Genomic DNA, 26829 nt, shown 5'->3' with positions numbered 1-26829 from the left:
AGCTTTTTGGTGGAAGAGACCATGCTCCAATCAACTGAGCCTCCCAGCCATGGTGAAATCAGTATTTTAAAGTTCAATGACTCTCCAATGGAAATACATAAAAACATTGCTATTGTATTCATAAGAAATTATTGGCCACAACTCATTTTAACTAAAGCATGTGCAATTTTTTAAGTTGACTTAACAAGTACAGAAATACAAATCGTACGTCTTAGGATGGAGATATATATATATATATATATATATATATATATATATATATATATATATATATATATATATGCAATCTTTACAACCAGTTGCTATGATACAATCTGACCACCAGGGGGCATACGCTCAATGCAGAAGCTGCCAGCCAGCCAGCCTCCCTTGGTCCTTTGCCCCATCCGGTAGGCCTCTTTAGGCAGCCAGCAGGCCCTGGCTGACCCGGCCCCGAGAGACAGCCCGGCCTAGGGACCGCACCTGTGCACAAATCTGGTTTTCTCAGTAGTAGGCTATCCTTGGAATGACTTGAGCTCTTACCATCAAGTTTTTCTTGTGCTTGCTGATGTTTCTCCAAACACCTCCTTCTACCTCTCCTCTGTTTTTTCTGCAATTGGTTCTTGTAAGTTTTGTGAGCAGCCAGTTAAATAATGCTGAGGAATATTAGACTCATTCTATATGCTTACATCTAGATTTTCATAAATTGGAATAATAATTCCTGCCACATATGCAGACCAGGAACAAAACCAGCTGCATTAAGTCTAACTCTTGTCTTAGTGCTTCTCAAATTTCTTCCATGCCATGGTGCACAAAAAGTAGGCTTTGTACAGTACCTGCAGTTAGAGGACGCCAGTCACCCCTTGTCATGACTGGCATATTAGCTTGCTAGAGCAACCATAACAAATACTACAGTCTGGGTGATTTTAAAAAACAAATTTATTTCTCATAACTGGAGGCCAAAAGTCCAAGGTGAAGGTGTTGGCAGAATTTGCTGCTTCGAGGCCATCCATTCCTCACCTCTTCATATGGTCTTCTCTGCGGGGGCCCCTTTTTTTTTTTAATATATTTTACTGATTTACAAACAGCAAGAGAGAGGGATAAAGAGTTAGAAACATCCCGGGACCAGTTTGGCTCAGTGGATAGAGCGTCGGCCTGTGGACTGAAGGTCCTGGGTTCGATTCCGGGCAGGGGCATGTATCTTGGTTGCGGGCACATCCCCGGTGGGAAGTGTGCAAGAGGCAGCTGATCAATGATTCTCTCTCATCGATGTTTCTAACTCTCTATCCCTCTCTCTTCCTCTCTGTGAAAAATCAATAAAATATATTTAAAAAAAAAAAAAAAGAAAGAAAGAAAGAAAGAAAGAAAGAAAGAAAGAAAGAAAGAAAGAGAAACATCGATGAGAGAGAATCATCCACCCTCTCCTGGGGATGTGGCCACAACCAGGGTACATGCCCTTGACTAGAATCGAACCGAGGACCTTTCAGTCCGCAGGCCGATGCTCTGTCCATTGAGCCAAACCGGTTTCGGCTCTGCATGTGTGTCTTAATCTTATAAGGGTACCAGTCATGTTGGAGTAAGGCCCACCCTAGGGACCACATTTTAACTAAGTTACTTTTTTAAAGGCCCTGTCTCCAAATAGTCACATTCTAAGGTCCTGGGGGTTAGGACATTGAATGTATGGGGGACACAATTCTGGCCATTACCACGGGCGTTTGGGATGTGTCGGGAAGCAGTGTCCGGGACCCCCCTGGAACCCAATAGAAGCACATCCTACTTAATCTTCATGACATTCCTATGAGGTAAGTGATATCATGACGGTTTTACAGACGAGAACACTGAAGCCCAAACTAGAAGTCCAGTGCCCAAGGGCATACGATAAGTGGCAGAACCAGAGCTGGGCTCAGGGCTGCGAGGCCCCACTACGCTACTTTCACCCAATAGCAGCTATGACCAGTCAGTCTTCTGTAATATTCAGTTGGACCTCTCTTTACATACGATTTGCTTAACGTAATAGAATCGTTTTAACTAAAATGTAAGGTTTTTGTCTGAAATGTTAGCATATAATCAAACTTTTTACATGAAGCAATAGTAAAAGTTAAATAGTCTTTTTCCTACAAAGCACAATAACTACCATATTGATTTGTTACTATCAATAGTTTACCATTGATTTAAAGCTTTATCAAAATTTATCAATTAGGTGAAAGTTACTACTAGAGTGAAAATGCTTTACCTAACGAACCTCTGTAAGTGAGCCCTTTTGTCAAACTTAGAAGGATATTTTACATTCAGAGTAGATTTTTACTTTTGCTGCCCTCATTTGTAAGTATTGAGGGAAATTTTCATTCGTTTCCAAATTAAGACTAAATGTTTAAGAATTGAAAGAACACTGTCTCACCTTTTTAAATAGGGTTGCAGGAACAACCTTTTTTTAAAAAAAATAATATATATATTTATTGAGTTTTGACAGAGAAAGGGAGAGGGATAGAGAGCTAGAAACATCGATGTGAGAAAAACATCGATCAGATGCCTCTTGCACCACCCCAGTAGGGATGTGCCCGCAACCAAGGTACATGCCCTTGACCAGAATCAAACCTGGGACCTTTCAGTCCACAGGTCAACCCTCTATCAACTGAGCCAAACCCGTTTCAGCAGGAACTACCTTTTTAACATTCTCCCTGGCCTGCCTTTTGTAAACAGCACATAGCAAAGAATGACCTCCAAACGAAGCTGCAATGTCATTGTGATAATTTTCTTGCTTTCATAGTCTTTACACGTAATACAGGCAGCAAACACTTTTGTTGACGAGTGTATAGATAGATAGATACACACAGTATAATTGTTCTCACTTTTAAAACTTACATTAAGAGAGCTTTAAAATTAGAGCTCATTCAATCACATTTTTAGTACAAAATGTAGGAACTTGATCACATTTAGGTAACATTTGCTAGAGATCTTACCTTTTTTTTTTTTTAAGTGAAAAATACTTTTCTACATTTGCCAAATCCAATGGGATGTGTAGAAGGGGGAAATTTTGAGCAGCAGTTAGATCAGGGAACTCCCTTGGTGTCAGAGCATGGATTTATTTATTTATTTATTTATTTTGAGTTCTTAATCTCTATATTAGATTCTTTTAAGTATGGATTGGAGATTTTTTCAAAAGAAAAGTTTGGGTCTTGTTTGTTTTTTAGTTCCTTTATATACTTTTATCCTTATAGCTTCTTTAGGCTAAAGTAGAATTAAAAATAAACCTACATTTTAAAAATTAATCTCTCAATTCTAGTATGCTTAAGTGGCTTGCGGACAAATTTTTCCTATAATTTTACTAGTTGATGTGTAAAAGCATTCTCATGACAAAAAATGCAGAAAAGTATTTAAATTGATCCTGAACCTATTTGTATTTTTAATCTTAGCAGCCACTGTGTTTTCTTGGATAAAAAGCAGTGTCAAGAGGGATAAGGTTGCAGGGAAGAGTGAAAAAAAGAGGAACTTAATTTTGTTTTGATTTATTTATTCATCTTATCAGCCAAGTAAGAAGCCTGGGAGTCATTCTTATAGAACCCTCCTCAGTCCCCTACCCACCCAATCCATCACTTGCACCTCAAACTCTGTTTAGAATCCACCCACTTCACCGCCTCCTCTTGCCTGGATTCCTGCCAAGGCTTTCTCCCCCTCCCCACCCCCTTTCTCCACTGGAAGTGGTGCTTTGGGCTCACCATTGTGCTCTTAGTCAGCAACAAGCTAATGATTGGATATTGTGTTATCGTGGCAAATATGACCATGTCTCCGTTCTATTTTAAATCCTCTGCTATTTCCCACTACAATTAAAATCTCCAGCCGAAACCGGTTTGGCTCAGTGGTAGAGCGTCGGTATGCGGACTGAAAGGTCCCAGGTTCGATTCCGGTCAGGGGCATGTATGTTGGTTGTGGGCACATCCCCAGTTGGGGGTGTGCAAGAGGCAGCTGGTCGATGTTTCTCTCTCATCGACGATTCTAGCTCTCTATCTCTCTACCTTTCTCTCTGTAAAAAATCAATAAAATATATTTTAATAAAATAAAATAAAATCTCCAATCTAGCTTCCTCTTGGGCCCCTTTCCCATTATATATATATTATTGATTTCAAAGAGGAAAGAGAGGAAGGGAGAGGGAGAGAGATAGAAACATCAATGATGAGAATCACTGATTGGCTGCCTTCCACACGCCCCCTACTGGAGATGAAGCCTGCAACCTGGGCTTGTGCCAGTGACCAGAATGGAACCCAGGGACCCTTCAGTCCACAGGCCGAGGCTCTGTCCACCAAGCCAAACCAGCTCGGGCAGCCCCTTTCCCATTTTAACTTTCAGCCACCCTGGCTTCCTTGCTGTTCCCTGCTTCTCACCCTCCGTATCTCCCCTCCCCCAACACAACACACACACACACACACACACACACACACACACACAATTTCCTCCCTTGGGGCTTTGAGGTAGGCATTCTCTCAGCCCTGAAAGGTCTCTGCCCGTTCTCTCTATTTTCTATTCATTTGTCAGAATTCAGTGTGTCACTTCCTCAGGGAGGCCCTCCCTGGCCTCCTAATCTCCATCAAGCCACCCTGTCCTATCAGTTAGCAGCACTCTACACATTTGGCTTCGTTTGTAACTATTTTTACATTAGGAGCTACGCCTGTCCGGTCACACTGCAGCCACAGCTCCCAGCCCAGGCACAGGGGTGTGTTGTTTGAGCGAACAGACCACAGGTGCAGGGCGTCAGACACGCCACCTGCCCTGCCAGGGACCCAATGTCTGGCTCCAGACTCAGGAAATGAGAAGTTGGGAGGTGAGTTATGGGTGGCATTGAAGGAAGTATAGAACATGGTGTGAATTAGGAGAGATAGGTCCTGTCTTAATAGCTTAGGTTTTTAACCATGGCCATTGCCAGCAGTATTGTTTGCAAAAACATAAAAATCAGGTTCCTTTAAAACTGACTTTTCATGTATCAGCCAATTGGTTGCTGGCTGATGTGATTGTGCCAGTATTTTTAGTTTATATAAGGCACACATAATATGGATCATGACTTGAGATTCTAATTAAGAACAGACATCTAGATTAATAATAAATTTATTCTTTTCATTTTAATAGAGGCCATTTTTTTTTCTCTCTTTGAAAAAACTTTAAATAGAACTTGCTTTGGATCTTCTGGTTTGTACATTTCTTAGAGTCACCAACATTGAATAGTAGGATGTTAGAATCAAACGGGTTGAGGAGGTTGAGTAATTTATACAGTCCCCATTTAGAGATGATAAGACAGACGCGTCATGGTTGGTGACTTCCTTAAGGTCATGCGTGGATCTCCTGGTGAAGCAAAGCTGGAATCTGGATGACAGACCAAAATATTCCTCGTTGCTCCTGGTGTATCTTTAACATAAAGTGAAACTTCCAGTCAGCAGTTTTTCAGTATTGATGAAGTCATTATTGTCCTGTGATCTTTTTAAAAGGCAGATCTTACCACTTGCCCTTCAAAGAGCTACATAAGCCCGCCTTTGACTAAAACGGAAGCCACAGAGTCCAGGGCCAGCCCCCGCTGGGCCTTTGCAAATGCGCTAGTCCAAGCCGTTGGTTGGTTGTTACCCTCAGCTAATGAGAGGGTAATGGGGTGTCTGTCCGAGCCTGGTAACCATTTATAGTGGACTTTAGAATGCTTCTATTAATAGGTACTTAAATATGGGTGTGTCTGATGCTTGGCACATTCGTTTCAAGCCGAATGACAAGTCACACTCAAGAGCCGGGACAGGCCCGGCTGGGAGGCTGCCCTAGTTTCCCCGAGCGTGACCTGGCTGCGTTCCCTGCCTCTCCTGGCAGAGCAGGCGTTCCCCCTGGCCTCCAATCCCCTGCTGCCTGAAAGCTCAATCCGGGGAGCAGTGCTACGCAAGTCTGCCTGGGTCTCAGAGGGTTTCCAGCCGAAATACGAAGTGAGAATAGAAAGAGCCCAGGCCACCCAGCTCCTGATCCCTAGATCCCAAAGACAGCGAACCTCCCATTCACCTCCCATTCACGCCTCGTGTTGTTGGTGTGTCTAGTGTAACAGTGTCACTTGCTCCTAACAAGAAGCAGCTTCTTACAAGGCCAGCCTTTCCTTTGTCATGTTGTTATCAACACTGATACCGTGGAGCCAGGCAGACCTGGGCCCATACCAGCTCTGCCCCTGGCCTGCAACTTGCTGCAGGTCCCGGGACCCATGGCCCTCAGTGAATGAGAAGCGGTGCTTTGTGAATATCAGCTCCGTGAATGAGTGACCTGGGGCAGGTGCCTTTGCGCTCAGGCAGTTTCTTCATCTGGAATATGAGGAAGTTGGTCCCGCGGGTCCCTCAGGCCCTTTTCAACAGTGACAGTTCCGAGGGTCCTCACCCCGAGGGTCCTCACCCCTTCCTTCAGGTGCTCCCTTCCCCGGAGTGAACCCCGCCACTCCTCCCCCTCGCCCGCCTTGTCCTCTCGCTGCTCCTGCCGCCCGGGAGGCTGCAGATTTCGGGGTTCCCAGAGCTGAGCTGGTGCCCATTGCCGGACTTGTCGCCGGGGAGGCGGACCACGAGCTCGAATCCCACGTGGGCGCCGGGCCGCGGGTGCCCCGGGAGGAGAGGTCCCAGCGCGCAGCCTCTCCCCGGCCACCGGCCCGCGGCCCCGCCAACTCCTCGCCCCGCCCGGCGCCCGGCGCCCGGGGCCCGCGGGGAGAGGGGAGGGGGGGCGCGGCCTCGCCGCGGGGAGGAGCCGCCCTGGGACCCGGCCCCGGCTGGACGCCGCGATTTCGGGCCCCGCGTCCCCCGCCCGGCCCGGCCCGGCCCGGGTCCCCGGCCACAAGCGGAACCCGGCACCTCAGGTGCCACGCCTTCGGGCACCTCCCAGAGGATGGGCGGGCCCGCGCGGCCCGCAGCCGGCGATCGCGGGGGGATGAGATGCTCATGAGGCGCTAACAAAGCTCCGTGGAAGCCCGCACGCACCGCCCCCGGCCCTGAGGACCGCGCAGCCCCGCAAACCCGCTCCCCTGCGCCTCCCCCTGCGCCCTCCTCCGCCTCCTCCGCCGCCCGCGCCCCCGCCCTCCCACCAGGAAGCGGCCCCACCCGGCCCCGGAGCCGCGGGGTAAGTCGTCCAGCTCCGCGGCGGGGCACCCTCTGCCCGCGGTGGGGTGGGTGCGAGGTGCGGTGGCTCTGGGTAAGGGAACCTTGGGCGCCGGGACACCCCTCCGGCCGCCCCCGCCCCGGCCCTCTGCAGACTTTCCCGTCCAGAGTGAGGGTCCCCCCCCGCACCCCTCCACCTCCCGCACCCTCACCCCGCACCCCAACTTCCCGTCCCCCCACCCCCGGCGGTCCAGCCCCCTCTCCATCCTCCAGACTTCCCCAGCCCGCGCCCGTGCTCAGTCCCGGCGCTGCCAGGCTCGCCGCCACTCTGTCTCCGGTGCCTCCCTCTCCTTGGCCGTCCGGACCGCGTGGGCCCGGCCCCGGGGACTGAGTCTCCTTCCCCGCCCGGCCCGGCCCGGCCCGGCCCGGCCCGGCCCGCTGGTCTCCCTCCGGCCGGGACCCGCGGAGCGGCGGGCGGCTGAGAGGGTTTGGGTCCCGGGGAACTGCGCCCCTCAAGGCCACGCACCGCTCCTACCCCCCAGCCCTCAGCCCCCCAGGCCCCCCGGGAGAGAGCCCCGCACCCCTCACTGTGCACCCCTCACTGCGCGTGGGCCGAGCTGGGGAGCGGACAAAGGGCGGCTTGTTTTGGGACATTCCTGGGAGAGCGCGCCCGAGCCCACAGGGGATGGGGCCGGTCTGGGATGGGGGTGGGGGCAGCTAGGAGGGGGATGGGACGGGTCTGGGATGGGATGGGGGGACCCTGGGTGGGGGGACCAGGTGGCTGTGGCCCCCAGGCCGCCCCGGAGGCCCGCTGGGGGAGACAGGGCTCACAGGGGAAGTGCTCTGACCGCAGTGAGTCAGAAATTGTCCCAGCGCTCCCTCACCCGTCCGCTGCTGTGACATGCCACATCCTCCCCGCTGTTCGCTGTGCGATGAGGCGCTTTGGGGGGTGGGAAGTGGAGCCTTCACCGTTACAGACCGGCCCTCCCCTCCCTCAGGAGGAAGTCCCCGGTGCTAAGGAGGAAAACTTTGCCCCGGTGGAAGACACACCCACACCCACGTAGCACCGAGGCCATCGAGGCCATCGTGGTCACCGGGCACAGGGAGGCTGGGTTAAGAGGGAGAGTGGTGTGCCGTGCCCAGCAGCTGGGGTGGCAGGCCTGTGGTCTGGCCCTGTCTGCACCACAGGGAGGGCTCTCCTGGCTCCCACACCCTGTCCACGTCTGAGGAATGACCCCACCCTCCGCTTTCTGCCCTGTGGGCCCCAGAGGTGGAGCAGGGATCTCCCTGGTCAGGCACACTGAGCTGGTGGCTCCTTCGCCTGTGGTGTGCGGTCTGTGCACAGGACCGCTGGGTTTTCATTTCCAAATTTGGCCGGTTTCACACGGAAGGGACTGCAGCTGTCTACAGAGCAGATTGGGAGTGGGCTGGGAGAGAGAAGCAGAGCCAATCAGGGGAGGACCCGGCCTGCTCTCCTCTCCTCCCCTTCCCTTTCCCTTCCTCCTTTTTCCAGCCCCCCCTCCTTCTCTCCCCTCCTCTCCAGCATCCTCGTGCTTCCGACCAGCTCCTCCCTTCCCCGAGGGATCCAGGGCCCTCCATGGCCTCTCCCACGGCCACCAACCCAGCACACGCCCACTTTGAGAGTTTCCTGCAGGCCCAGCTGTGTCAGGACGTGCTGAGCAGCTTCCAGGGGCTATGCCAGGCCCTGGAGCTGGAGCCCGGAGGGGGGCTGCCCCAGTACCACAAGATCAAGGCTCAGCTCAACTACTGGAGCGCCAAGTCGCTGTGGGCCAAGCTGGACAAGCGCGCGAGCCAGGCCGTCTACCAGCAGGGCCAGGCCTGCACCAGCACCAAGGTGAGCGCGTGGTGCCCGGGATGGGGCTCAGAGAGCGAGCGAGCGGGCGGGGGCCGGGACGCCAGGCCCACGCCGTCTTGTGTGCTCGCAGTGCCTGGTGGTGGGCGCCGGCCCCTGCGGTCTGCGGGCCGCGGTGGAGCTGGCGCTGCTGGGCGCCCGTGTGGTCCTGGTGGAGAAGCGCACCAAGTTCTCCCGCCACAACGTGCTCCACCTCTGGCCCTTCACCATCCACGACCTCCGGGCGCTCGGCGCCAAGAAGTTCTACGGGCGTTTCTGCACGGGCACCCTGGACCACATCAGTGAGTACCGCCCGGCCGCCTGCACGGGCGGTGAGCCTGCGTGAGAGGCAGCCCTAGCTGTGGGGGGGCTGCTGGGCCGGCCAAGAGGCGGAGTGGACACGATTCAGTCCCACCCGGGTGGCCTTCGGGACTCAGTGCCTTTGTCTGTCAAACGGGCGGTCGGATGGAGGGACCGCTCAGACGTCCAGCTCTGACCAGGCGCAGGCTGCTGCTTCGGGGAGGCTGTGTGGCCCTGGGTCCCTGATCCTCATGTCCTCTCCCTTCCAGGCATCCGGCAGCTTCAGCTGCTCCTGTTGAAGGTGGCATTGCTGCTGGGAGTGGAAATTCACTGGGGCGTCACTTTCACTGGCCTCCAGCCCCCTCCCAAAAAGGGTAAGTGCCTCTCTGCTCCTGAGACCCGCCTTCCGCCGAGGACATCCTGGCACGTGGAGGAGAAAGAGGGCCCCGGGGAGTCAGCCGAGCCTCCCTTTCTAATAGCGTGGCCTTGTGCCAACCACTTGAGCCGCATTTTGAGCATCTGTGAAATGGGGGGTAATATCCCCTCCTTCCCACAGGTACAATTGGACAATGTGTCATTGCTTTCTAAACCAGAAAGCCCTGTAACACATTTATTTAATTACGTCACTGGCTTGTCCTGGGAATACGGGGGTCCCTTCGGACTCCCACACCTTTGTGCCTCTCACACCCTTTGTCCCTCAGGGAGTGGCTGGCGTGCCCAGCTCCAGCCCAATGCCCCTGCCCAACTGGCCAACTACGAGTTTGATGTCCTCATCTCTGCGGCCGGAGGTAAATTCGTTCCTGAAGGTGAGTGAGCCCTTTCCCGGAAGTCGTCAGCATCCTGAGCTTCTCGTGGGCCTTTCGAGGAGGCTGTCATCCCGCTCATCGCCCCGCCGCTGATTGCCTGCCCCCACCTCTAGGCTTCACGGTACGAGAAATGCGGGGCAAACTGGCTATTGGCGTCACGGTCAACTTCGTGAACAGGCGCACCGTGGAGGAGACGCAGGTGCCCGAGATCAGCGGTGTGGCCAGAATCTACAACCAGAGCTTCTTCCAGAGCCTGCTCAAAGCCACAGGTCAGGGCTCCTCCCGCCCCCTGCCTGCCTGTGGGCTGGCTCCCGCTTCTCCTGCCGCCCGCCCGGACTTGTCCTCAGTCCCAAGGAATCTTGGCAGCAAAGAACCGGTGCCCCTGGGAGAGTCAGCAGGCACAGCCCCACTTGGCTATCCAGCACGACAGGTCTTGGCGATCTCTCACAAAATGCATAGGATTTTGCTTTGCGCTGTCTCCTATATGCTCTAATATAGGAGCGACATAAATTCAAAATGGGATTGGCACTTCCAGAAGATGCCCTGTGTGTATGGTGGTGTTGCCCTGCCACACCGCTGGGGGCACGCACACCCCAGTTCAGGGAGCCAGGCAGTCCTCCAGAAGCGTGTGGCCAGGTGGTGCAGGTCTCCCAGCTGCTGTCCCACCCAAGTTCCTCTCTTTGCCCCATGCCCTCCGGCCTCCCGGGCCTGGGACTGATGGTCTATTGTACCGTCAGAACTCAGGGCACACACTGTAGTCAAAGAGGTCAGGCCTGGCTCCAGTGTTGGGAGAGGCAACGTATAGAAGGAGCAGACACATATCCTGCGCCCCCCTCACCCTCCCAGGCATTGATCTGGAAAACATCGTGTACTACAAGGACGACACTCACTACTTTGTGATGACAGCCAAGAAGCAGTGCCTGCTGCGTCTGGGGGTGCTCCGCCAGGTGAGGCCGGGCCCAGGTAGGAAGGGGCTGGGCGTGGCCCTGGGGAGATGGAGGCCAGCCGGGACAGAGTCTGCCCTGCCCTCCACTCCTGGTGTGGAGAGAGCCTGCCCTGCCTCTGCCCTGACCGTGCCTCCCCCTTCACGAGCTCCCCTCCCCTGGGATTGCTGGTACTCTGAACCACACTCTGGGCTAAACACCTGATTCCAGCCACAGGCCTGCAGAAGTAAGCGCCATGAGGGCAGGGTTCTGCCTCTCTTTTTTTAAATATATATTTTATTGATTTTTTACAGAGAGGAAGGGAGAGGGATAGAGAGTTAGAAACATTGATGAGAGAGAAACATCCATCAGCTGCCTCCTGCACACTCCCTACTGGGGATGTGCCCACAACCAAGATACATGCCCCTGACGGGAATCGAACCTGGGACCCCTCAGTCCATAGGCCGATGCTCTATCCACTGAGCCAAACCAGTTAGGGAGTGCCTCTCTTTTTTTTTTTTTGCTCATTATTCCCAGTACCTAGAATGGTGCCTGGGTGCCTGAGAGCTTTATAGCATTGCATTTTCTCACCTAATTCTCATGAGGATCTGGAGGAGTTTAGGTGTATTATTTCTAAATGATGGGAAGACCGAGGCTCTCAGAAATTCAGTAACTTGTCTGAAGTCAGTGTATGACAGCAGCATGGATCTGGGCTCGGGAGCAGGGTGAGTGCTGAGGAAGAGGCTTGGGCCTGGCAGGCAGGACCCTCCAATTCCAGGCCCAGCTCAGCCTCCAGCTGCTGTGCAGCCTGGGGAAGCCCCTTCTGGGGCCAGAGCACATACACCTCTGCACTCAGGGGACAGGGCTGCCCCGTTGACATCATCTGCTGGCCTTGCAGGACTGGCCGGAGACCGAGCGGCTGCTGAGCAATGACAACGTGGTGCCCGAGGCTCTGCAGCGCTTCGCCCAGGCCGCTGCCGAGTTCGCCACCCAGGGCAAGCTCGGGAAGCTGGAGTTCGCCCGAGACGCCCGGGGGAGGCCTGACGTCTCTGCTTTTGACTTCACAAGCATGATGCGGGCAGATAGCTCCGCTCGTGTGCAGGAGAAGCATGGTTCCCGCCTGCTGCTGGGGCTGGTGGGGGACTGCCTGGTGGAGGTGAGGGGTCAGAGGTCCCTGAGGGGGTTGGGGGTCGGGGCGGTTTAATGGTGCTTAAAGAAGCAGGCTCCTTTAAAGGGGCACAAGGGTTCCATGGTTGAGTAGGAGGGGGGGGGAACCCCCTCTGCGATGACCTTGGGAGCCTCTGGGCTTGGACGCTCCCGTGGGACTCTGAGCTGCTTCCTATTCTTCTGACCCTGCAGCCCTTCTGGCCCCTGGGCACTGGAGTGGCCCGGGGCTTCCTGGCAGCCTTTGATGCCGCTTGGATGGTGAAGCGGTGGGCAGAGGGCACTGAGCCCCTAGCCGTGTTGGCAGAGCGGTGAGGCCTGGGTTAGGGGGTGGGGCAGGAAAGGGCAAGATGGGGGGGTGCATTGGTGGAGGGAAGGGGTTGCTTGGTGAATAGATGGGAACCTGGACAAAAGAGAGGGGTGCTTGCTGATGGAGCCACTCTGACTCATATCTCTGCCTCCCACCTTCTCCCCTCCCCCGTAGTGAGAGCCTGTACCAGCTCCTGTCCCAGACATCCCCGGAAAACATGCACCGCAACTTGGCCCAGTATGGGCTGGACCCCGCCACGCGCTATCCCAACCTGAACCTCCGGGCTGTCTCCACCAATCAGGTCAGCATCCCTGGCACCCTCACCACACTTCCCGGGTGGGCCCCTCTCCAGGCAGGCCTTTCCTCCAGACCTTCGCAGGCCTACCCTCGAGTTAGCCCTACCCCTGGAGACCTGACACGGCTGCCTTAGGTGCGAGACCTGTATGACGTGATGACCAAGGAGCCCGTGCGGAGGAAGAGGGACAGCACTGACTCAGGAAAGCCTGACCGTGGTAAGCAGGCCTTCCTCCAGGCACGTCCGAAATCTCCCAGCCAGCGAGGTGCAAGCACCAGCTTACAGGACAGCTGCCGCTTGGGGCCGGAGCAGGCACTGGGGCATTGCTGAGGGAGGGCACGTTCGGGGCATCTGGAGAGCGGAGGGGGGCAGGGGAGCTCTCAGCGGCAGCTGTTGGCCGGTCCCTGACCCCTCCCAGCCTTGCAGACTCCAAGCTCAGCTCCTTTGTGAGCCTCTGGGCCTCAGTTCATAGCCTGCTGCCGTCCATGTGGCTAGCAGTGATGTCCCCTTATTCATTCCCTCACTTTATTCCAGAAAAGGGTGTTGTTGTTTTTTTGTTTGTTTTTTTTTATGGGAAAATTGGGGTGAAGGAGGTACTGCTGATGGTGTTAGGTTGGTCCCCTCATAAGAGTGGAGCCCTGCCTCCATCTTCCTACCAACTACACCCTAGCAACAGGCTCTCTGCAAGCCAATGGGCCTGGGGCACAGCACACCCTCCTCTCCCAGGGTCAGCGGGCACACAGGAGGAACTGCTACGCTGGTGCCAGGAGCAGACGGCTGGCTACCCTGGTGTCCATGTCACCAACCTTTCTTCCTCCTGGGCTGATGGGCTGGCTCTGTGTGCCCTGGTGAACCGCCTGCGGCCTGGCCTCCTGTGAGTCGCCCCGAGGTCCCTGGCAGACCACACCTCTCCTTCACACCCCTGCCCCTCCCTATACATCAGGCGGTATGGGATGTGGGGAGATCACTGTGTGGGAGTTAGCACACCCAGCTGAGTCCCAGCACCACCACTTGCCCAAGCCACTTCCCCTGCCTCGGGATAGTATTCCTGCCTGAATCTGCCTGCCCTGCTGCCTGAGAATTTGTAAGAATCACCTGCATCCAACAGGGGCAGCTCTGAGAGTGATAGAGATCCCCAAGCCAGAGGTTGTCCTTGGATCATGGTGGTAGTGGTGGTGGTGGTGGCGGCGTCATAGTACAGACAAGAATAACTCTTCCGTCTTCTGCCTTTGCACTCCCCCAGCCCTAACCACTGTCCCTACACCCACCATCTCCCCCTCTGATGGGGTCAGGTTCTGGTCTCCCATTGGCTTCTCTCCCTGATACCCACAGGGAACCCTCCGAGCTGCAGGGAGTTGGGGCTCTGGAAGCGACGGGCTGGGCGCTGAAGATGGCAGAACATGAACTGGGCATCACACCCGTGTTGTCCGCTCAGGCAGTGGTGGCCGGAAGTGACCCACTGGGCCTCATCGCCTACCTCAGCCACTTCCACAGTGCCTTCAAAAGCACAAGCCACAACCCAGGTGAACTGGAGGGTGGGAGGAGGGGTGTGTGTGTGTGTGTGAGACAGAGAGAGACAGAGGAGAGGATGCCGTCTGAGGGACAGCCTGGAGAGGTGTCCCTTTGGGCTGGAGTGTGGTTGGTCTATTCTGGGGCACAGTATGACCCCTTCTTCCCTTATACCCGGACCCTTCCTGCAGGCCCTGCCAGCCAAGGCGCCCTGGGGACCTCCAGTGCTGTGCTGTTCCTTGGCAAACTGCAGAGGACCCTGCAGCGGACCCGGGCCCAGGTGGTCTGGGCTGTGGTTCCTACTGGGGGTCATGGGGTGATGGGGGAAGGGGAGGACTGGTGGTGCAGAGCCCCATGCTGAGTGTAAGACTTGTTACAGGAAAACGGAGAGGATGTGGGTGGCAAGAAGCCACGCCTGGAGGTAAATACCTGCAAGGGCCGGACAGTCCCGTCCTTTTCCCGGGACACTTCCCCATGTCCTGTGCCCCCATGTATGGTTCCCCCCACCCACCCTTCTGTGGTCTCCCTTCCTAGTCTCACTTCCCTTCCCTTCCAGCCCTTCCTATTCATCTGCACACCCCACTCCCCGGCTGATCCTGCCTCTACCTCTCCCTCCCGGCTGAACACTTCCCTCCTTAGGTAGAGGCCGAGACCTCCAGTACTGAGGAGCCACCTGTCCCAGAGGCCGGCGTACCCCTGACACCCCCATCACACAGCCAGGAGGTGAGAATGGGGGGCCTGCCTGCCTGCGGAGGCTGGAGGTCAGGGAGGGTGTTTCAGGGATCGGGGAGACTTTCCAGCTGACCCTGTGGCTTGGGGACGGGTGCAGGCCGGTGGCGAGGATCTGTGTGCGCTTTGTGGGGAACGCCTCTATATCCTGGAACGCCTGTGCGCCGACGGCCGCTTCTACCACCGGAGCTGCTTCTGCTGCCATGTCTGTGAGGCCACGTTGTGGCCAGGTAGCTACGGACAGCACCCAGAAGATGGTGAGTGGGCCCAGGAGGCCCCGAGAGGGACTGAGGCATGGCCCTGCCCGGAGGCAAGGAGTCTGAAGGCGGAGGGGAATTGGAGTGCTGGGCATTGAAGGTGGAAAGAGGCTCAAGATGGCCCTTGCTTCCCCTGAGCTCATATCTGTGTCCTCCAAAGCCTTACACATAGGGTTCTAAGGAACCAGGAGGCTAACAGAAGTTCACCTGCAAATCAAGTCCTATAATATCACCCCACCTAATAAATGGAGTCTCTAGGCATTGTGCTGCCTCTGTCTGATGTCTCTTCCCCCTTTCCACCCTCCCCAGGACATTTCTACTGCCTCCAGCACCTGCCCCAGCCAGGCCACACAGAGGAAGGCAACGACAGAGGCCCCAAGAGTCAGGTAAAGGCTGTGTGTGCTGGGGACGGGAACGTGGGACAGCATCTCGCCACGCCCAGAGGACTTGGCCGGGGGTGAATGTCCTCCACTAGAATGTAGGTTTATGTTGTTCCACTCACTGCTGCAGCCCAAGTGTTCAGAACACTGTCTGACACTGCCCAGTAAATGAGTGAATTCCAGGGCCCATGTTTGTCTACAGGGGTAGCCTCCACCCTGCACTGGGCAGGCCACTGACCAGACCACACGGTGGCTTTTCTAGGACCTCCCCGTTCCAGGTGAGGATAACATGCCATCCGGCCCCTCGACTCCCGCGGCCCCCCAGGAGGGGGCCAGTCCTGTCCCAGGCCCCAACCAGCCCCCCCGTCGGCTGATCCGCCTCTCCAGCCCAGAGCGGGAGAGGCTGTCCTCCCTTAAACTGACCCCTGATCCGGAAACGGAGGCTCCACCCAAGCCCCCCCGCAGCTGCTCTGCCTTGGCCCGCCAGGCCCTGGAGGGCAGCTTCCTGGGATGGGGAGTGCCAATCCAGAACCCTCAAGGTAACTGCTCCTCCAGGGGTGCTGAGCCAGGGTGGGGATGCTGACCCAGGGTGGGGATGGGCAGGTGGTGCTGGGATCCCTGGAGGGGAATGCTGGGGAATGGAAAGGGAGATGGGGGACCCCAGGTCATGTCTACTTCTTCTCTGCTCAGTTCTTATGGACATGGAGGAGGAAGAGAACCCCTCCTCCAGTGAAGAGGAACAAGAGGAAGAGGAAGACGTGCCTTTGGACTTAGACATGGAACAGGTGAGTGGAAGAAACCTGGCCACCTATTCTGCTCACACCCCCCCCCCACCCCCCTCCACCACAGGAGAAACCCACAGCTTGTTCATGCCTCTGAACCCTGTTCTTGGAAGGTCTTCACCCCCAGTCTGACTCTTTCATAGCCCTAAGCTCCCATCTTTTCTACCAGAACTCACCCCACTTCTAGCCCAATCTTCCCCAACCCCTGTCCACCAAGAGGCGGGGCCCTGCCCCTGACTGGTCTGACCCCTGCCATAGGCTCTGCTGAACTTCGCCAAGAACTCAGGCACATTGGACAAGTACCCCACTTGGCGGCGGACCCTGCTGCGCCGCGCCAAGGAGGAGGAGATGAAGAGATTCTGCAAGGCCCAGGTGGGACCTCGGGCTCCCGTCCTGATGGGCTGAGGCGTGAGGCTGGGGCCAGAGCTTTTCCAGGGCCCCATTCTTGAACAACCCAGACTTCTGGGTCTCGTCTTGTCTCCCCCAGGGCATCCAGCGGCGCCTAAATGAGATTGAGGTCGCTCTGAGGGAGCTGGAGGCCCAGGGGATGAAGGTGGAGCTGGCCTTGAGGGACCAGAGCAGTGAGTGAAGCCGGGGAAGAAGCTGTGATATCCCTTTGCCTCTGGCACTGTGTACAGCCCTCAGCGATCCCCCAACCACTCTGGCCCTGGCAGGCCTCCGGATCACCCATTCCTCTTCTTTCTCATCAGGTTCCCCTGAAGAGCAAAAGGCACTTTGGATAAAACAGCTGCTGCATCTTGTTGAGAAGAAGAACAGCCTAGTGGCTGAGGAGGCTGAGCTCATGATCAAGTAAGGGACATGGGAGGTGGCGGTGGCTTATGAGCCAGGCCCCAGCTAAGTCCTTGGGCACCATGGACAGCCGTGCCCCTTCTGTCCCTGCCCTCCGCAGGGTACAGGAGCTGAGCCTGGAGGAGAAACAGTTGCAGCTGGACCAGGAGCTTCGAAGCTACTTGAACAGGGAAGGTAGGCAGGCTGTGGGGATGGAGTTCGCAGGAGCCTTGTGACCTCAGATACTGACCAAGCAACATGGTCCTCTAGTCAGAGTGCCTCCAAGGCCACTCGAGGAAGCCAGACGAAGGGGCAGCAAGCCCTTACTCTGCCTTCAGTCCAATCAGAGCTGCACATTTGGGCTTTTGTGTAGGATTTCCTTTGAACATGGCGCCGCGGTGAAACAATGCTAGAACACCACTGGCGCTGACAAACCTGATTTTACAGATTAGGAAACAAAGGCCAGGTTGTAGAAATCGCAGAGGCCAGGATGAGGCCGTGCTTCTCTCACACCCCTGCCCAGTTCTCTAAGCTTTGTCTTCTCCCTCCAGAAAGCCTAAAGACAGCTGCCGATCGGCAGGCTGAGGAGTGTATCCTGAAGAAGCTGGTGAGTGTGGTGAACCAGCGAGATGCCCTCATCCGCTTCCAGGAGGAGTGCCGGCTCAGTGAGCTGGCATTGGGGCCAGAGGCCCAGGGCTAGAGGAGGCTGGGCTACCTGCCTTCCTCCCTAAAAGACCATCCCGCCCAAGGACAGTGCCACCCTGCTCATCCGGGCTGCCCGGGAGAGCCCCACTGTTTACAATAAAAACGTTTCTGCCACCCACAGGATGTAGGCTGCCTGCAGATGGGAGGGGGAACGTGTAGGGAGAGCAGATGTGTAGGAAGGAGCCTGAAGTTTACACTGTGACAGTGATTGTGACCATTGATCCCAATCACTGCCTCTACAAGAAAAAAAGGCAGAGCCATCAAAGTGCCAAGCTTTATTGGTCCTCAGCCCTGCTCCCCTCCTGATGACCCAGGATCAAGGCTGGCTGAGACTCTGGACCCGGGTCCTGGGCCTCCCTTGCCCTTCCCAGCACATGCTGGAGCTCAGCCCGGGCCTTACATAAGCCCTTGGCCTCCTGCATGTGGAAGGTGTAGATGGCACCTGCCCCCAGCAGCAGTCCTACACTGGGGGTCCACAGCAGTATGGCAACTTCCGTGACCCCTCCTCCAGCTGCCAGGGTGCACAGCACTGCCAAGAGAAGCAGCCCCAGGCCAATCACATAGCCAGCAAAGGTGGCCCACCAATGAGCTTGAGCCACAGCCTGATCCAGCTCTGTCAAAGCCTCCCTCAGCACCACGACCAATGGTGAATTCTCTGCCGGTCCTAGAACAGGGCAGGGCATGGGACGGAAGAGAGGGTCAGAGGGGAAGGGCTGCCCTGTGGTGGGGAGGGACCACAGGAAAGGGTGGGGGTGGCTCACCGTGGGTAGAGCTCGGGTTGTCCTGGGGCGGGCTGTGTCTCACACACAGCGTAGCCATCAGGGCCTCATGATCAGAGAGTGGGGAGCCACTGTGCGGGTCAAGGCCTGTAGTAGTTTTGAGAGTCTTACAGGAGATGCAGAACCCGGAAACTGCCTGGGAACAGTAAGGGCCAGAGAGAAAACATTGTTTTCCCAGAGAACCAGCTCCTGGCGATCCCATTCTCCGGTCACCAGTGCACTAAGACTAGACTAACTGGACAAAGGATCCACACAGGCTGGCGAGAGAGGAGACACGGTGGGTGAAGACACCTTGTGGGGAGAGGCCTGACCTTATAGAGCACATAGTCGATGCGGATGCCACAGGAAAATGGGTGCAGTTCCTTCCGGTTGACGTAGCAGTTCTCAGGGACCATGGTACAACCTTCTTCAGAGCCCTAGGTGAACAGTGGGCTGTGCCAGGATGCAGGGGAAGTGGGAAAGCAGCGGGGCATCCAGGTGAGGGAAATAATCAGGCAAGTCCCTCACCTTGAAGTCCCGGGTCTCCAGATAGGCATCCTGCAGCCCCGTCCACTCCTTCAGGAGGCGGCAGCCCAGGTCCTTTGGGTGCAAGTTGAGGTCCCCACACAACAGGACCACGTCAGCCTTCTTGGATGTATGGCTGGGGAAACCAGGTGAGTGAGGCCAAGAATTCGTCCCTAGCCAGCTTCTGCCCCATGAGTGAGGCCTGGGCCACCCCTCAGCCCCGGACCCCATCCCACTTCCCTTGTCAAGCCCAGGCTCACACACTGGATGAAATGGGCCAGTTCCCAAGCTTGGACCACACGATGTGCTAGGTAGATGTCCTTCTGTCGATTGTACTCTGCGTGGAGCTGAGCAAGATAGATGAGATTACAGCAGATCCGACTGAATGTCCCAAGGGAAGGTCTAAATTAAGCTTGTGCCTGTCACTTGGCGTGGTGCTTGGTAAAAAACGGGCGAACCTTGCCCGCTGACTGCAGGAGAGCCTGCCCTCACCCCTCGCCCCCAGGCGGTCCAGCTAGAGGAGTCCATCTCTCTCTCCCAGGACCAGGTTACCTGTCCCAGCCCCAAGCACGCCAGCCCGCTTCACTCACATGGGTCACGTAGGCGTTGAGCACCAGTCCGCTCAGATGGAGTACCAGCAGCCCCACAGCCTTCCCACAGAACCAGTCACCGTGGTGGATCTGCAGGCAGGACGGGGCAGGAACTCAGGGCGCTGCTGCCCTCTTGCTGCCCTTCCCTGCTGCCTCCTTTACCACGTGGGTGAGGGGTCGGGGAGAGGTCAGAGGTCAGAGGTCAGGCCTACCATGTAAGGGTAGCCATTGAGAGTGTAGACATGCTGGGTGAATTCCTGGATTGGGTGTTTGGAGAAGACACAGAGGCCGCTGCCAATGATGCCACTGAAAGAAAGACAAGTCCTCATTAACAGCCAGAAAAGCAGGAAGAGAAGAACCAGTCCTCTTCCCTTCTCTTGTCTCAGCACTTATCAGCTCCTTCAGTCTGCCCCTGGCGGGGACAGCCCCAGAACAGGGCTCAAAGCACCCGCCTCTGCGGGGATGAACGATAAGGTGACCCGACTGATGATAAGGTTGAGAGGAGCTGAAGAGCTAGGATCTTCCTGGTTCCACCCTCTCCTGCTTCCACACCCAGGCAGACGGTGCTGGGGAAGAGGAAGGCGGGTGCGGCAGGGCAGGGTCGGGCTGGCAGGGCCCAGAGCCTCCAGTCCGAGAACAGGCTTGCAGGCCGGCAGGCTTCTCACCTCCTGAAGTAGTGTGCGGATGGGTAGGTGGGCAACAGCTTCTGTCTCAGGTACTGGAAGTCCTGCTCACTCCACACCTGGGGGGAGGGGTGGGAGGAGAGGAAGGCAGTCTAGTCTGCCTGGCTCTTGAAAGCCTGCAGCCGCCACTCCTCCCGGCCGGGCTTCCCCTCTGCCCACCTCCTGCAGCAGAGCTAGGTCGAAGCTCTCCATGTTCAGAAAGTCCCCCAGACGCTTCATGCGGTCTCCTCGGCGCTTGCTCAGGTAGGGAATGCCCCTGTGGACAGGAGGGGCGGGGAGGTGGCTGCGGGGGGGTGCTCGACCCCCCGACACCACCAGCTGGGGCCAGGTGTGGGTTTTGGAGGTGCGTGTTCTCCCCCCTCCACCTCCCCCCGCCCGCCCCCCCGGATGGTAGGACAGGGGAGAGCCGTGTCCCGGATGTGAGCAGCATGGCCTTCTTCTGTGGCCCCAGGTCCCACCGAAAGCACTCACCAGCAGTTGAGGTTGAAAACCCTCAGTCTCAGGGAGAAGTTGGGCTTCATGGCGGGACGCTAAGGACAAGGGACCGACGGCTTCCTCCGCGATCGGCGCTGTCGGGACCGGGCGGGCCGGCGGGCGGGCGGGCTGGCGGCCGGCCCTCCTCCGGGGGCGGCGCGCACAGGTGGTCGGCCCCGCCCCCGCGCTCCCTGGAAGGCCGGGGCCCCGCCGCGCGGTGGCTCCTCAGCCCCGGCCGCTCTGGCCCAGGGCCCCCTCGCGACCCGAGACAGACGCCCGCGTTGCCGGGGCAACTGGGCTGCTGCCCCGAGCTGGCTACCCCCCCTCACCCCCCGCGCCGGAAAGGCGATCTGCAGCGAAAGCCGGGAGCGAGGCCCGCGCGCGGGGGGACACCCGGATGGGCGGCGAGCCGGGCTGAGGCACGAGGGGCGCGGGGCTGCCGGCTCCCCCTCCCCGAAGCTGTCCTCGGCCTCGGCGGCCCGCGCGCCCTCGCCCGCCTCTCACCCGGCGGCCCACCAGCAACAGGCAAGCCAGCCGGGCCGCCGCCGCCCTGGGCCCGCCCCTGGCCCCGCCCCTTCCTCCCCTCCCCGCGGACGTGGGGGCGGGGCCGCGCGGTTGCCCTGGCGACACGCAGTGTTTGTGCTCCAAGTCCCGGGCGAGGGCCGCGATGGCGCGCCGGTGCGGCTCGCCGCCGCCGCCCGAGCCGCTGCTGCAGGTGAAGGTGGTGGGGGTCTTCAAGACCGCCGCCTTCCAGATAGCGAAGAGCACCGCGGAGGTAACGGCGGCGAAGCAGCCGCGAATGAGGGCGGCCCTTCCCGCGTCCTCGCCCCGCCCCCGTGGAGGCCGACGGGGGTGGCGGGGGTGCGGGGGAGGTGGATGTTCCGGGAGGTGATGCCCCGGCTGAGCAGGGCCGGTCCGGGGGGATCTGAGGGCGCAGGGGACGCGGGCGGGTTCCGGGGGCCGGCATTCCACTTCGAGAAGGGGTGCCGTTTAAAAAGTGCCTTCCGAGCGAGGGAAGCCTTCAGAACCTCGCTGGGAATAAAGGTAATTCCTCCCCTCTACATAGCCACACATGTTATTCCGCATTGATTTTTAACTGGAATGACAGATTTTTTAAAATTCACGAAAAAATATTTAGGAAAAAAAGCTGCCATATAATTAGATGACTTTTTTTTTTTTTTTTTTTTTTTTTTTTTTTTTACAAATTCCCACTCCCCAGTAAATTTTGAGAGCCATTTGGGAAGTTTATTATTATTATTATTATTATTATTATTATTATTATTATTATTTAAAGTTCCTATAGCAGTCACTACATTCCAATTGAAGTAGGTGCTTAAGGGGATTTCTTAATAAATGACCCACCGTCAGGTGCTTTGGAGAATACAGATAATTGTTGGTAAACACACAGATTGATCTAGATGGAAAAACACTTTAGTTGGAATGATGTGGCCAGGTCAGTGATGTTGCAACACGCCCATAACCCCAGTGCTGGGGGAATGTAGAAATGTAGGATTCAGCATGTCTTTGGGGTTTGCTCCAGAACTGTTGCTTTAAAATTATGCCAAGCTTCTCTCCTTCCCACTAGACTCTGGGACAATACATTATTCATGTTTATATCTTCCAAAGTACTCAGCTGGATACTTGACACAAAATGTTCCCAAACAGAAAAAAATCTTAAATTCCTATCTTGCCTATTCCAAGTCCACAGAGTTAAAGAAAAGTTTGTAATTACATCATGCCAGGAAGTAGTAACTAATTTGTGAAATTGGTAAAGATTACATCAGAATGAAGGGAACAAGTGATCAGAAGGCGGTGGAAACAATATATGGATCATCAAACCAAGTAGAGATTGTGTTAGTTGGGCTGATGGGATCAACCTAATTTTATGGCCTAAATTGTAACTCATGTGTTTGAGGGATTTTATCCCTTTGTTTTTCTCAGCTCCTTTTATGAAAGCATGTGTTTTCTGTGCCTGCTCCACACTGTAGATAAGGTGTTGGCAGTGTTTTTGTGTAAAGTCCAGATATTAGATTATTAGGCCTTTGGGCCCAGAGATTCTCAGTGGCTACTACTCTGTCCTTGTGGTGCAAAAGCACCCACAGTATGTAAATGAGGAATGTTTTTCCAATAAAACTATTGTGCACACTACAATTTGACTTGCATGTAATGTCATATGACATGAAATATGATTCTTCTTTTGATGTTTTGATTTGGCCTGCTGTAGAGCCCATACTAAGTCAAGAAGAAAATGCCTTTCGCTGTTGTAGAGCACCCACTAAGAAAACAGTGCCATTATTATGTTAGTAATGATAATTTCCCTTTCGTAAGCTTTTGCCTACTGTAGCTCTATTTGAATATAAAGAAATCAATGTAAATTCAGCCAGTTCTATCTTAATAAAGGATCTGTGAAAATAAGTTTAATGTGATAATTTGTGAGCAATCCCAGATGCCTAAGTAATTGATCAATACTCAGATTTGTAAAGAGTAAGTATTACTCTTTATCCACTAGCCAGTTTGGCTCAGTGGATAGAGCGTCAGCCTGGGGACTAAAGGGTTCCAGGTTTGATTCCGGCCAAGGGCATATGCCGGGGTTGTGGGCTTGATCCCCAATAGGGGGCGTGCAGGAGGCAGCTGATCAATGATTCTCATCATTGATGTTTCTATCTCTCTATCCCTCTCTGAAATCAATAAAGAAATATATATATTTTAAAAAGAGTAAGTATTACATATATACTAATTTGGACGGAGTCCATTTTAGAACAAACACTAAATTATGAATTAAATGTGGTTAAGTGTGCTTAACCACATAATTTGAAAACTATCAAGCTTATTAGTTACTCCAGGTAGTCCCTCAGTTCCAGACAGCCATCCTGCACAATTGCCTCAGACTCAGCAGACACTGGATGGGAGAAAAAAAGCACACATCATCTCTTGGCTGGGGACAGTAGTCTAGGAAGGAAATGGCCAGATTGCTGTTGTCCTCCTCAGCCATCCCTAGCCCCAAGGCAAGATGCACTCACACTCTGCCCGTCTACCCCTGATGAAACATGCCAGGTCAGTGTCCCGTTAGACCACGACGGGAGAGGCCAGCTGTCACCTCTCCCTATTGGCCCATCTATTCCTCAAACCCACGCAGAAAGGTGAGGTCCAATGGTTATTGCCTCAATTGTCTTGCTTTAGGAGGAGGGAAAGGATGACATATTAGGAACTAAAACTTTTTATTTTTGACAGGGATTGTTAACTAGTAAGAATTTCCTCTGAATCAAACAGACAAAATGTTCAACTAAAACATGCTCAGTATCTAAACCAAACATATTTAGTATTTCTTTTTTTCCCAAGAGGTATAACCACAACAATATCCTTTTGGTCATTCTCCATATATCAGTGAATTAAAGCAATAATTAAATAAATAAGCATCTATTTATTTTAGTTAAAAGTATCCATAGATCCGCTGAGGGTTAGTAAGGGTTTCATTTAGGAAAACTGGTCCTAAAGGAACGTGGCATATCACAAAACTGTTGGCACAATTTTGTTTATTTGTTCGTTTGTTTATTCAGTTGCTGTGTGTAAATAAATGATCTACTCTATGCCAGATGTTGAGGCCAGTGGAAATAGGAAAACTAAGACATAGTCTTTGTCCTCAAAGAAACAAATAAGACGGAGCACCAGTATGGACTGGGGAGTGGCTTCATGGAAGTAAACACAGGGTTCTGGCTGGCTGGCAAGGGGCATCTCACCAGACTGAGCTTGGATATGCATGGCATAAAATTTCTTGGAGACATCATAAAAATTGGGGGAAATTATTACTACTTTAAAAAAGAACTTACTCTAAACTAATTGTTCTATTTTGAAACCTAGTGTCTGAAGACTAATTTTCCATCCAAATTTGATGATCCTATAATGGTTCCTCTTCAAGAATTTGCATGGGATGAATATCTACAGAGGAAAAAAAGGGTAAAGGATATTCAGGGTGGGGGAAATGAGCAGAGTTTTGCCTGAAGTATTTTTATGCATTGTTTTGGAAAAACTGAAATAGTAATTTTAGTGCAACTAATTTTTATTTCTCTAAATCATGCACTTTTCCTAAGTTATTTCATTCATTTGACCAGGCTGATTTTAAGAAAAAGTAGAATATTTACAGAATTTTCTTTAGGAAGGCATGTGATAAAGGTAAGTTTTAAACTCTCAATGCTGCTATTTACCCCTCTTTCCCTGCACATCACTCACTCACACTTCCTCTGACATCCTGAAGCTCGGGTGGTCTGGCCTGGCACTCTTCACTCTGGAAGGTTTTGGATCACAGATATAATGGGGGCTTGTGTTGCCTAGGGGAGCTCTGATGACAGACACCACGTTCCCACAGGGCCACCTTGTTCTAACTGAAGTGTCCTCCTCTGCATCCCGTCCCCAGCAGTACCCTTGGTGCATCCCAGGGCTAGCAGAGGGCAGATAGGTTTCTCTTGGGTGCCAAGAGAGGGTGTGATGCCCGGAGGATGCCCCGAGGATGCGATGTGGATTCTAGGTGGCATCCTAGCTCAGCAATGTCTCATTTTGAGCGGTGGTGGGGGCAGGAATGGTGGTGTACACGTCTTGCTTGACACCCTGGCCCAGTCCCGTAGAGACTCCCAGTCCTGGTTTCCCTGCCCCACCCCATCTGGCCAGGGGCTGATGAAATCCATTTCCCTGACCAGACCAGTTTCGATTGTTCTGTGCTCAATTGCACAAGGAAGTCCTGTGACCCTGTGATTATCATGCAGACAGAGTGGCTTTACCGGAGACCACTTCACTCTCCAGTCACAGGAATGGTACAAAACCGAGTCAAGAGTACCACTCGTTCAGTCTCATGCCATTTTCATAGCCATAATACCCTTTTATTGGCATTCAAATAGAATCATAGCAAACACTTACAAATGGTGCTTATTGTATGCCAGACACTATTCTAATAGCTTCTACATATATTAACTCTAATCCTGACAACCAGAGTGGCCAATGGCCCTGGTTTACCTGGCACGGAGGTTTCCTGGGACACAGAAATTTTAATGCCAAAGATGGGTCAGCACTGGGCAAACCAGGACCATTGGGCACCCTAACATAAACCAATGTTTTTTTTAATTTTTATCATCAGACTTACTATACTGTGTACCAACCAGCATCATGCTCTGCACCTCCAGGAGCCACGATCTTAGGTTTTACTTGCACCTGCTCCTCTGATACTTTCCCACTCTACTCTTTTTTTTTTTTTTTAAATATATTTTATTGGTCTTTTTACAGAGAGGAAGGGAGAGAGATAGAGAGCTAGAAACGTCGATGAGAGAGTAACATCGACCAGCTGCCTCTTGCACATCCCACCGGGGATGTGCCCGCAACCAATGTACATGCCCTTGACCGGAATCGAACCCGGGACCCTTCTGTCTGCAGACCGACGCTCTACCACTGAGCCAAACTGGTTTCGGCCCCACTCTACTCTTTAAAGAGTATTAACTTGCCCTTGTCAGCCTGGTTTGTTGACCTTGAAATGTTTTGTGTTCTCTTACTCCTGCTTTTCTGAGGGGGCCTGAATGAGGCTTTCTAGATAATCATTGCTGCTTCTTTCCTATTCTTTATTCCTTATTCTTCCTTCTCTAACCCTTTTCTCCTGGATAATTATCATTTTAACCTTCTCTTTCTTTTCAGGCCAGTGTTTTGTCCTTCACTGTAAGCGTTGTCACATGTCAGATGTAGTGCTCCTTAGCACATTTGATTAGGTCCAGGCTGGCCTCGGTCTTCAGCAGAATGTGTTGCACATCTGAGGGATGGCTTCAGGGCTTTTGAAATGCCTTTCTCTCCTCTCTGCTATTTACCCCTCTTTCCCTGCACATCACTCACTCACATCTCCTGGGATGTTCTCAGAAATACATGTTCTCAGGCCCCACCCCAGAATCAGAAACTCAG

General features: G+C 54.2%; 3 protein-coding genes across 6 annotated transcripts in view; 2 read left to right on the top strand and 1 right to left on the bottom strand.

The window, feature by feature from the left end:
- Window positions 1–6758: 6758 nt before the first annotated feature.
- Window positions 6759–17986, top strand: MICAL1 (microtubule associated monooxygenase, calponin and LIM domain containing 1). 2 transcript variants are annotated; one of them, XM_084890520.1, is made up of 25 exons: window positions 6759–7089; window positions 8611–8922; window positions 9014–9221; window positions 9489–9593; window positions 9921–10025; window positions 10139–10294; window positions 10872–10972; window positions 11847–12104; window positions 12308–12423; window positions 12597–12723; window positions 12853–12934; window positions 13444–13591; window positions 14050–14240; window positions 14418–14509; window positions 14606–14647; window positions 14866–14949; window positions 15056–15212; window positions 15522–15598; window positions 15855–16131; window positions 16283–16377; window positions 16633–16746; window positions 16862–16955; window positions 17085–17184; window positions 17285–17358; window positions 17715–17986. In XM_084890520.1, the coding sequence occupies exons 2-25, from the start codon at window positions 8665–8667 to the stop codon at window positions 17861–17863; spliced, it is 3210 nt and encodes a 1069-aa protein (XP_084746646.1). In that variant the 5' UTR covers window positions 6759–7089; window positions 8611–8664; the 3' UTR covers window positions 17864–17986. The 2 variants fall into 2 exon arrangements, with proteins under 2 accessions (XP_084746646.1, XP_084746647.1); XM_084890521.1 differs by having other exon boundaries at window positions 6760–7089; window positions 14418–14506.
- A 142-nt stretch (window positions 17987–18128) lies between these two features.
- Window positions 18129–21448, bottom strand: SMPD2 (sphingomyelin phosphodiesterase 2). The gene is made up of 10 exons (XM_084890553.1): window positions 20896–21448; window positions 20584–20680; window positions 20407–20483; window positions 19954–20047; window positions 19742–19831; window positions 19416–19498; window positions 19155–19287; window positions 18959–19063; window positions 18630–18783; window positions 18129–18532 (listed from the first exon to the last, which is right to left on the bottom strand). The coding sequence occupies exons 1-10, from the start codon at window positions 20943–20945 to the stop codon at window positions 18144–18146; spliced, it is 1272 nt and encodes a 423-aa protein (XP_084746679.1). The 5' UTR covers window positions 20946–21448; the 3' UTR covers window positions 18129–18143.
- The window catches only part of PPIL6 (peptidylprolyl isomerase like 6), a 24721-nt gene continuing 19333 nt past the window's right edge, over window positions 21442–26829 (top strand). Inside the window, exons 1-2 of one of the 3 annotated variants that reach the window (XM_084890559.1) lie at window positions 21443–21673; window positions 24757–24852. In XM_084890559.1, coding sequence (XP_084746685.1) covers window positions 21566–21673; window positions 24757–24852 — 204 coding nt within the window. In that variant the 5' untranslated portion in view covers window positions 21443–21565. Of the gene's footprint in view, window positions 21943–24756; window positions 24853–26829 lie in introns of all 3 variants that reach the window. The other 2 variants (XM_084890558.1, XM_084890560.1) reach the window with 2 other exon arrangements.

The sequence above is a fragment of the Pipistrellus hanaki genome (assembly GCF_964339955.1).
Source record: "Pipistrellus hanaki genome assembly, chromosome: 7".
NCBI classification, from domain to species: domain Eukaryota; kingdom Metazoa; phylum Chordata; class Mammalia; order Chiroptera; family Vespertilionidae; genus Pipistrellus; species Pipistrellus hanaki.
Note: the sequence above shows the minus strand (reverse complement) of the source record. Positions and strands in the feature narration are given on the sequence as shown.

What these genes read in the sequence shown, in the direction of transcription:
- MICAL1 (XM_084890520.1), top strand. Translation starts at nt 8,665, where the DNA reads ATGGCCTCTCCCACGGCCACCAACCCAGCACACGCCCACTTTGAGAGT. An exon ending in GGGCACCCTGGACCACATCA is followed by an intron (nt 9,222 to 9,488) that starts GTGAGTACCGCC and finishes TCTCCCTTCCAG; the next exon opens with GCATCCGGCAGCTTCAGCTG. An exon ending in GAGGCTGAGCTCATGATCAA is followed by an intron (nt 17,185 to 17,284) that starts GTAAGGGACATG and finishes TGCCCTCCGCAG; the next exon opens with GGTACAGGAGCTGAGCCTGG.
- SMPD2 (XM_084890553.1), bottom strand. Translation starts at nt 20,945, where the DNA reads ATGAAGCCCAACTTCTCCCTGAGACTGAGGGTTTTCAACCTCAACTGC. An exon ending in GTTTTCAACCTCAACTGCTG is followed by an intron (nt 20,681 to 20,895) that starts GTGAGTGCTTTC and finishes TCCTGTCCACAG; the next exon opens with GGGCATTCCCTACCTGAGCA. An exon ending in GAACTGGCCCATTTCATCCA is followed by an intron (nt 19,288 to 19,415) that starts GTGTGTGAGCCT and finishes TGGTTTCCCCAG; the next exon opens with CCATACATCCAAGAAGGCTG.